Source organism: Microtus ochrogaster, chromosome 5 (genome assembly GCF_000317375.1).
Source record: "Microtus ochrogaster isolate Prairie Vole_2 chromosome 5, MicOch1.0, whole genome shotgun sequence".
Classification (NCBI taxonomy): domain Eukaryota; kingdom Metazoa; phylum Chordata; class Mammalia; order Rodentia; family Cricetidae; genus Microtus; species Microtus ochrogaster.
The window spans coordinates 2,974,681-2,985,458 of record NC_022012.1 but is presented as its reverse complement, the minus strand read 5'-3'; the positions used below and the strand labels follow the sequence as shown (position 1 = coordinate 2,985,458).

Here is a 10,778-nt window from a genome sequence, read left to right as displayed (position 1 = left end):
GAGAGGGATTTCCATGGTCTGTGTTCTCTTGAGAATTTCTCATTGACTCCTGTTCTTCTGTCTTTTGATTTCTCCTTCAACTCTTGCCGAAACATTGGCATTGTACAAGAGAAGTTTAATTTATCCTCAACACGTTAGATGACAATTGGATTAAAGGAAGGAATGGTAGATTGAGATCAGATTACAACAAAGACGTGTGCACTTGAAAAGCAGCTAATTTGTCCCTAAAAGTCATTTGCTAGTTTTAAACTAGAATTTATTTCCCACAAGGTTTCCAGTTCTGCTCTGAGAGTCTAGGTAATGAGAACAGAGCTGGGATTATGCAATTTGGGGGACAAAAGATCCTTTGTTCGGACCACAGTATCAAGTCACATTGAATGTTTAGTCATGCTAAAGATGTGCTTGGCAGGCGTGAAACAGCCTGAGGGTGCTGAATCTTCCTTTGTTCAGGCCTGTTGGGGGAAGTGCAGAGTGTCCTTTCCCTTAGCCTCTCCTTGTTCTTGGACTGGTACTTAGAAACTATGCCTCACTGCGCAGTACTGTAAGTTTCTCTCCAATAATACTTCCTTGGGTATTTCAACTGTGAATATTCACACAGACCCTTTGATACCATTATAGAAAATGATGGAAACAGAAATAAGGACAAAACATGGACATGTCTAAATGAAAACACCCTGGAGACCATCTAAGAGCTCATAAACATGAATTCTAAATAAAACTCTGAATATTTGGTTTAGCATCCACTTCGTGACACAGAGGGCTACACTGTCCTTGATGCTTGCCCAGCTAACGCGGGACTGCCACATTTTGGATAAGGTTAAGTGGAAGCTCACCTGTGCCAACCACAGAACATTTCAAGGGAGCCACTAGGGAAGCACCCCCAGGAGAATCTAGACATCTTTCCTTTTTGGCACTTTGAGGGCTTTGCCAGTCTTCATGGAGGTCACCAGAGACAGGATGTTTGTTACTGGATGGCAGTTTTCCACTTAGTTTCCCTGGGTTTTCAGAGCTTGGATCCTGATTCTGTGGATACAATCTAGGAAGGTACAGGTTCCTCCTTGAAAATATATGGATGCTCACATATAGTGTAGTCGTCTGTATGTACTTAAAATATAGAATGCGATGAAGATGATGTGTAGGTAGCACAATGGTATAACTTCAGAGGATAAAGACAGGTATACTCAATATAGAGGCAACTGTTTCTCACTGTATTTTATCCCTGTTTGGCAAGTCTGTGGGTAAGAAGCCCTCAGATATGGGAATATCACTGTATGTGTGTTGTAAGTTACTTCTTGCCTCTAATAGGGTAAGGGCCATAAATAATGAAACAAAGACTCTCAATCTTTAGAGTTATAGCTGAGAGCCAGGTTGCCTCAGATCCAACAAAGGAACAATGACAATTTGATAGAAATTTTTAGGGGCTGGCCACAGTCAGTATATTTTTTAGTTTTTGATTTAATCTGAAATTTAAAGAAGAAAAATTCTAGGTTACCAATTCATGTACTGCTGTTACATGTCACCAGATCTTGTGAGATCTCAAGGGAAATCCAAATTCTCCACAGTATCTCAGACCAACATTAGCTAATTGTCTCATGAACGACAACTAGTAAACCTTTCAAAATGTGAGAAGCGCTCTCAGAACTTCATATAATCTGAGTCATAGTTTAAGTCTCTAAATGTCCCCAGGCAGTCAAGAGCTATTCTTACTTATCTTGCAAGGGAGGAAATCAAGAAGTGATCAGAGAACTTGAACAACATCACACAGCAGAAAACAAGCCCCTGATTTTTGAGTGCAGCCAGCCTGTCCCCAGAGCACATGCGTCCTTGCTTCCAGGAGCGTCCCTGTTCACAGGGCAGCATCTGCAGGCCTCCTCTCCTGGGTACTGCTGTGCAGAAGGAAAGTGTCCATCTCCTGCTCAGCACCAGCTCTCTTCAGTGCCACGTTTCATTGTTCAGTGCTTCTCGCCACAGCTCCCAAGTTGCAGAAATTTCATGGATCACCGCATAGCTTTGATCCCCTTGCTTATTTGCGATTTTATAATATACCAACTTTATCAAGACAGAATTTATAAACACATAATTCACTCATTTAAAATGTACAATTTGGCAGCTTTTGCATCATCACAGAGTTATACGACTATCACCACCAACATTCCCAGGGACACCTGTCCCCTGCAGCTTGGCGTTCTGCTGCCTGACAAGCACTCACATATTTCCTGTCTCTATGGATTTTTCTATCATCAACATTTCACATAAACACAATCGTGCAATATGTGATCTTTTGTGTCTACCTTCTTACTTAGCATGATGTTTTCAAATTCATACATATTACAGCGTGTCTCAGCACTCCATTCCTTTTATGGTTTTCTAAACATTCCATTATTCATACCTGCACCATGTGATGGACATATTTCCACTTTAGACTGTTGTGAATAATGCTGCCATGAACATCTGTGTTCAAGATTTTGTGTTTTAATTTCTCATAGGTATATACAAAGTTGTATAGTTGCTGGGCTTCTGTTTAACACTGTGAGGACCTGACACACTACTTTGCTGTTTTTAAAACAATTTATTTTATTTTTATTTATATGTATGTGTGTCAATATGCACACATATGTTCACGTACCCAAGGAGGCCACAGAGATCATCAGAGCCCTAAACTAGAGCTAACAGATGGTAGTAAGTTGTCCAGATGGGTTCTGGAAGTTGAATTCAGGTCCTCTGCAAGAACAGCAAGCATTCTTAACCTCTGAGTCATCCCTCTAGCCTCCAGTTTTTTGCATATTGATAGTAAGATGTTTGCAATAAAAATGAAACAGTTCTGCTTTTTAATAGGAGCACCTTGGACTTAGCAAAGACACCAGATGTTGTCCTCGATAGTCAACATCTGGCTGGCTATGCACTATGACTTTCAGTAATAGAAACCTAATGGAATGCTTGCTGTAACTGTCATTAAATCTTTTAATGGATACATGAGTCAAGTTTAATAAATGATGCTAACAACAGCTTATAGCTGTTATAACTGTAGGTCTTCTAAGCAACCTATAAAGTAAAATATCACTCAGTTTTAGAACTCCTAAAATGTAGATTTTTCTTTAGACCAGTTCTAGAATTCTAGAGACTAAAGTTTTAAAAACTATAAGACTGATAATCATAATCAGTTGTGAACTGGGTAGAGTTGAGAAGAAAAGGTTTAGTTTGGATAAAAAAGATAATAAAAACAAAACAAACAAACAAACTCACTAAGTAGAAGGACAGAAACTTCCCTATGTAGAAAACTATTCAGAAGAAACAGGTGGATCAAAGATATCTCCCCATGGGGGCAGAGGCGCTACCAGGAAGAAGGAAATCGGTCAGATTGTGCTATTTTCCTGGCTCCGTGTGCTTATAATATTATTGTTTACATTTTCTACAGGTACACAGAATCTGTTGCCAAATAAATCATGATAAGGGCAAGTAAATGTTAACAGAAAAGAGAAAATGAGGAACTGTTCTAATACAATATTTTTTATTGGGTTTTGTTAAAAAGGTTCCCTGTTGCCAAGTGTCCAGCTGTTGGTAAGCATGAAAATTAATTTGAATGTTTGTGTACCAACTCCACTCCAGAGACCAGTGAGGGGACCAGCGAACAACCCAAACCAAGAAACAGACCTGATGCTGCGTTTTGGTAGTGACATCTTCAACACGTAAATAGGCACATTTCTACTCATCATAGTGGACAATGGCCCTTTTTAAAGGATAATTCTATTTTGTGTGATAACGACCTTTCTTAATGAAAGAATTGTGTGAGTGTGTGCGTATGCAGTCTTTTTCCTATAAATAGAAACCAAACTGATCAATTTGCTTTAACACAGTAGGTTAAAAAAAAAAGAATGTTTAACCAAAGGGTGTATTATTTGATTCTGAGTAAAGGTGGCTTAATTTCTCATCAGGATTTAAATTGGAAATGAATAATTAGGAAAAGCAATAGAATTGTTATTGTTTTCAAGGAACTTTAAATCACCCTTAGGGCTGAAGGCCGGGCAAGAGTGTCCAGGCTCTCTGCTTAGTCCATAATGTCCGGTCATCAGTTGCTCACAGTGATCTCCGTTCCTGTGAGGAGACTAACCCTGCGGATTTAGCAACCAATCCAGGAGCTGGATTTTACCACACTAACCACGTCTTCCTTCTCCGTGTCGTACTTGAACGTTTTGGGTCCTGAAAAGAAGTAAATGTAGCCTAGAAGAGATAAGGTTGAAATCATGGTTACTGGAGATGGCTTGTGGGTCTCTGGGGGGAGGATTGCAACTGTGGCTCTGAGGGGGTACCAGTGGGAAGCTGGGCTCCATCACACGGCAGAGCTTGTCTCCTGTACAGCTCCAGCAACCTGACACCCCAACCTCTCAGGCCATTCCTCATTATCCTGTGTTTCATCAGGGTAAGGTCTTCACTTAGGGTATGAGGTAAATCACCCTCATCATGTTTTATGATTTTGCTTAGTCATTTTGCCTTTGTGTAGCCTGTCAAATATCTAACTGGCCTTCAGGACCAGCAAAAGGCTCATCATGATATAGCCAACTGCCACATTTGTCCCCACTGTCTTAGGTCACTTCTGAACGTCATTGTAAAGTCTAGGAACCAGTCAATACTACAGCACAGACTGTTTTGTCTCCCAGTAATTCCATCTGCGTTACATGGATAGGCATTTCCTAAGGAGGCTCAACATTCCATGAGAATAAAGACCACATTTGCAATCTCCTTACAGTTTCTGAACATTGTCTGTTTCTGTGCTACATACTCAGGAAGAACATGATGGAAAGGAAGTAACTAGATTGATTTGATTTGTATATAATAGTTCATCTGACTTCCTTAGCTATGTGTGAGATTTCAGGAGTTGGGTAGTGGAAAGGTAATATCAGGAAGGCAGAGACTAACTACTGGACTCAAGCTACACTGTGGTGCTGTTGGCTTTGGAGAAAGGGTCTCACTATGTATCTAACCTCAAACTCTTCATTTACCTGCTTCAGCCTCCCGAATGCTGGGATTACAGGCCAGAGCTGCACTTCTTGTGTTTCTCACACATTCCAGGCTTTCCTTGGACTTGCTATGTAGTGGAAGACTTGGAACTTCCCTTCCTCAAGTGCTGGGATTACAAGTCACATGCCTAGTTTATGTCAGCTGGAAACTGAACCCAGGGCTGTGCACAGGGTCAGGGGCAGGGTCAGCTACATTTCCCAACTTAACACTACACTTTTAAATATATCTATTAGTAAAGGGAGAACCATCATTTTATTTTTGTTTATTTATTTTTTAATAGAGGACTTTAAGAAAATCCCCCTCTTGGTATGTAATTTGCTTATTTGAATTCATGAAATGACTTAGGACCCAAGTAAGAACCAGTGACTCCTATTGGAATCTATTTGCTATAAGTAAAAGCAGAACCCAGATTGCTTGTTGTAGTTTCCCAGGGACCACTGATATGGGGACACTTACCATTTAACTCCACAGCGGCGTCTACGTGGCCGCTCACTCCTGAAAACTCCTCTTCAGTGTTCTTTGGATAGTCTTTTTCCATTTTCTTTTTTCTTTCATCATAGCTGGGGGAGATATTATTTCACAAATAAGTTACTGTAGGTTACAGGTGACATTAACATGGCCAGGAACATTATCAGCCAGCTCTGATTTTTAATGTGTTTGAGATCTCTCTCTGTCTCTTTTGGATGAACAAATGAATGTGTGAATGATCAGAACCAAGGAAATACGTAACAACTGAGCCCCAAGTCTTAAAAAGATGGCTTCTGTTGAGTTTGTTCTTCAAATATGCACATTTTCCATCTGGATCCTGGAGCCTGCACTTCGCTCACCCCTTCCCATGCTTCCACGTTACCCCACCCTGGAGAACTAGTGGTCACTGATTCTGAGGGACAGGCAGCCATTGTATTTAGTTGTATACCCACTCAAGAGCCCACCAGGCTCTAAGACAGTTCCACACGATTGCCACACATGTGACTCTCTTCTCTTTCGCATTACGTCACTTAAATCTCATTGCTCTTTCCTGGAAAGAGAGTAGGATTCTAGCTCTGAAACAGTTAGCAGGTCTCTTTGAGACCTAAGCTGTAAAGGCCATGGCTGTGAGTCAGCCGCATTGTATGAGCTCAGCACAGGTGAGGATGGCTGCTCCATTTCAAGCAGGAGAAAGTCCCTTCCTTACGAGCACAGAGCCCGAGCTGGGGCATTCCCATGTACATATCTCACCAGATAAAGTTTTTCCTTGGGCTACTGGGTAGTTTCCTATGGTAGGTTATGCCCACTATCCCGTGAAATGTACCTCTGCCTTCATGGGACAGGGGAAAACAGCTGCCAAGATTTGAGGAGAAACTAAGCCTTCACAAGGAAGTGTTCACAGTGGTGAGACTGAGCTGTGCTGCTCTCTGGAGTGCTATGGGCAGGGGGAGAGGCTAACACTCCCAGCCTATCAACAGACTATGATGCATTAGTATGCTGCTGAGACAGTTGATGTAGACGTAGGACAAGGTTCTGCATCACTGACACAGAGTAATGAAGAACATTATCATCAAGTGACTGGCTGCTGTCGATTTCCATCATTGTTCACAAAGAAGGAAGCCATCACTTAGAAAGGCAGAAAGAGTTTAAGGTGGGAATAGAAGACGCCTCCGGCCAACCACCTTCCCAGTGTTGACAGGCTCCCCCTTTATGGCATGGTGATGTTCTTAAATTGTTGTGAAAATGTGGTGATGGTCTTGCCCTTTGTGGACAGATGTTTGGGGATTCCAGTGACAGAGTAGAGAGCATTGTGCCTAGGTAGATGGCTTTGGGTTTGGATTTTTGACCCTTATCATCTATACAAGTTGTAACTGAGGGAATACGAGACTATGCTTTGAGCTGTAAGCCTTTGGCTGGAAAAGAGTCACCATGAGGATAAGACAGTTCACATGCATGAACTCAGTCCCCTCTGCCACTCTCCCTTCCTCAGATGGGAGCCACGACAAGCTCTAGCCGCAGTCACTGTGGTTTATTTTGATCCCAAGACTCTGACTTCTTCCACGAGGTCTAGCAGACTCTGTAATTTGATCTGGGATCCTATGCCTTCAATGAATTTAAGTCTTAATTTCTCTTTCTTTTGTCTATTCCTATTTTTTTTGTTTCATGTTTAGTTTTCAATCTTTAAACCTATGTCAGCAGATCACATTTTGTTCTAGGAAAGGGTCAAGTGGGGTGGGCGGAGGGTGGGAGGTGGTGGAGTTGCTCCTGAGAGCCAGGTCAGGGACTTTGCCGACAGGATTACAGAAGAAGAATTTAGGTGCAGCACAAGATGCACAGGCTTTCTGACTCAGTAAATTATGGTGAGATAAACTGAAGAAAGAGTATATCTGGACTCAAACGATATGTGATACAGCTTTTGACACACCGCTTCCTAGCTGTGTTAGCTTAACATTTACCTTTACATTTTATTTATTTTTAGTGTGTGTGCATGCGTATGTGCGTGTGTATGTGCGTGTGTGTGCATGGGTTTGTATGTGCGTGTGCGTGTGTGTGTGTGTGTGTGCATGGGTGTGTATGTGCGTGTGTGTGTGCATTGGTGTGTACGTGTGTGTGTGTGCATGGGTGTGTATGTGCGTGTGTGTGAGTGTGTGTAGATTAGAGGCCACCTTGAGGGGCTCTGTTTTCTCCCTCTACCATGTAGGTCTCTGGGAGTGAATGAGGGTCGTCAGGCACATGCCTTAACTGCTCTGCCATTTTGCTGACCACTAGTTGTGATAGGTTGAAACTCTCATTTAAACTCTAACAGAGATGCAAGTTTTTAAACTGTAAACAAAGGCAATAGCACGTTCTTCTCAAGACTGTTGAGAAAGCACATGGAAGAGATAGAAGGAGGAAAACCTGAGATACTCTATAGTTCCTGCCATATGATAAGCCAACAAAATGACTGTTAGCTAAATATGAATATTTATAGTAAACATTTCTATTGATAATCTGCTATGTGCTATGATATGTTAAACTACTGCTCTATTTTTTCATGTCTAAAGTCTTGTCTATGAAACCCGGATACCAAATTGTAAATAATTCTCTGCAAGTATGATTATTTCAATCATGAACATTTGCTCGTCATTTAATGTGGATCAAAGGGCATAGCCATGAATCATTGCCAATGATTTAGTGATATCACAGTGCAGAGATATCAAATGTGTATTCTCAGATGGACCTTCATCTCCACATTTGTAACTGAAGAGAAATGTTGGCAAAGAGCCAGGACATAACGCTGTACTTACAACATAGGCCTGTGGAACGCTCCTGTTGGTGGCTTTGTTCTTCTGAGATAGGACTCAGGCTCACCTTAAACTGGCCACTCTTCCTGCCTCCACCTCCCCAGTACTGAGGCCTGTGTCACGACATTCCACTATTTCTGGTATGTCTACAGCCAGTTTCTTTATGCTTTGATATACTCTCCCAAGAGCCACATGTACCACATAATATTCAATTGAAGGAATTTATCATATTTTATCTACCAGTTCAGCACTTGAAGGTAACTTGGGTTGTTCTCTCACTTGATTATTATGAGATGTTGCCATGATTACTTGTTATAGATTCTATTTCTTTTAGGAACGTGTCTGTGAGTACAAATTGGGTCTGATTAGTTCTATTGATGTTTCTCTGGTACGGCAGACGGTCTCCCATTCCCCCACTCACTCCCCGTCCTATCAGCAGCTGTATGAAGGTCCTGTCTTACTGCATTCCCACAATGCTTGATAGGATTTGGCTTTTAGATTAGCGCATCTAGTATGTATGAAGTGACATCTTTGGTTCACCTTTATCCAATGATGGGTGCCAGCCATCTGTCCATGTGTATTTGGACATTTGAGCATACTTTTTTTGAGAAATGTCTAGTAGGCTCTCTTGTCATATTTTAACTGGATTGTGTGTCTTTCTAGTAATTGAACTAGATGACAGAAGTCACTTACCAGACCTGTGACTTACATTTACACTCCTTATGATTTATCATACTTTCCTTTAGTGTCCTTTGAGCAGAAACTTAATTTAATGAGGTCCAGTTTGTCTGATTTCTTTTTGTGTGTGTTTGTATCTAAGCAGCCAATGTCAAATCCAAAGTAATGGAGCTTCTATTTTTTCTCTAAAAGTTTTTCTCATTTTAGCATTTATATGTAAGGTATTTAGCCACTTTTGACTTAATTTTATTCATGCTGCAAAGAGTCCATTCCCATGCTTCTGCGTGTGGCTCTTGGACCAAAGAATTCATTGAGAAGTATTGCCAACCAACTGAACGTCCTTAGCAGCTTATGAGCTGACTTACCATAGCCATATGGTCAAATTCTAGGCTCCAAATTTTATCCCGTCGATGTATACGGCTGTCCTTATGACTCACACTTCTCTGACTGAGGCTTCTTTGTGGTGGGTTTTGAAATCAGCAAGAATGGGCCATATGCAAATTCTTCTCATTCCTCTTCTTCCTCCGATGGCTTAGCTATTCGGGGGCCTGTGAAATTCCCCGTGAAGTTCAGCTTGTCACTTTCTACAAAGAAGCGAGCGACACTCTGATACTGTGCTCGAGCTGAAGATCACAAGGGCTTGTGGCTCACGGGCAGGAACACTTGAACACTTTTCCATTCGGAGTTTGTGTGTGATTGCTTTCACGGATAGCTCAGCATTTAGACTGCATGATTTTCAATATCTCCTTAGTTTATTTTTAAAAAATATTTTGTGTCTTTGATGCTATATTATGTAGATATTTTAAGTCCTTTTCATCCTCGCAAACTTGTTGAATGCATTTGTTAGTTCTAATCGTTTTGTTTTGAGTCTTAATTATGTTTTTCTATTAAAAGATAGTATCCTACACAGAGAAAAATAGTTTGACTTTCTCCTCTGGCTTTTTTTCATTTGCTCTTGCCTCATTGCCCTGCTTGGCACTTCCTGACAACACTGAAGGAGCGGGAGAGTGGGGATTTCATTTTGCCTGATCTTAGTGGGGGCAGCCGTCAGTCGTCATTGCTGAGTCTCATTCTAACTGTGAGGAAGTTTCTCTCTTCTCTTTCTATTACTGTCATGCTTCCTTTTCATCATAAAATGATGCTTGATTTCACCAAGCACCCTTTCTGCATCTAGGGAGACAATCACATGTTTTTTCGTATACTAAGCAGCATAAAACATAGTGCTATTTGATTTCTGGATATTAACATATTCTTACATTCCTATTAAAATCCCCTCTTCATCTTTGTGTGTAATTATTTTTAAACACTTTCTGGGTTTCTAGGCAGTATTTTTTGGAGCACCTTTGGATTCATATATGCAAATAAAATTATTTCTTTATTTCGTCATGACACCTTTGCCCAGTTTCTGTGTCAAGACTTGATGGCTTATACAGGCAACTGGTGTGGTGCTCTCTTCTATGTTTTGGAGAAGCTTGTGAAAATTTGGTATTGATTTTTCTTTAAATATTTTGAAGAAAATCACTGGTGAATAAACCCTTCCAGAGAATTTCTAATGTTAGAAAATTATTGTCAGTATTATTTCAATTTTAAATATCTAGGGTAAATTTTTTTATAAGAATTTGTAACTAGGTTAATTAGCATTTTAAAGTCTAGTTTCCTGAGTTCTCTATATATTTTGGAGATCAGACCTTTGTCTGTTACGGGGTTGGTAAAGATCTTCTCCCAGTCCGTAGGTTGCCAATTAAAAAATGGGGCACTGAAATGAACAGAGAATTCTCAGCAGAGGAAGTTCAAATGGCCAAAAGACACTTAAGGTCATGCTCAACCTCCTTA

The 10,778-nt window shown here is 40.8% G+C and overlaps 1 protein-coding gene across 1 annotated transcript in view; it reads right to left on the bottom strand.

The window, feature by feature from the left end:
- Positions 1 to 4,117: 4,117 nt before the first annotated feature.
- Positions 4,118 to 10,778, bottom strand: part of Mmp20 (matrix metallopeptidase 20) — a 40,795-nt gene continuing 34,134 nt past the window's right edge. The window contains exons 9-10 of the mRNA XM_005346781.2: positions 5,473 to 5,576; positions 4,118 to 4,218 (exon numbers count right to left, since the gene is read on the bottom strand). Coding sequence (XP_005346838.1) covers positions 4,118 to 4,218; positions 5,473 to 5,576 — 205 coding nt within the window. The remainder of the gene's footprint in view (positions 4,219 to 5,472; positions 5,577 to 10,778) is intronic.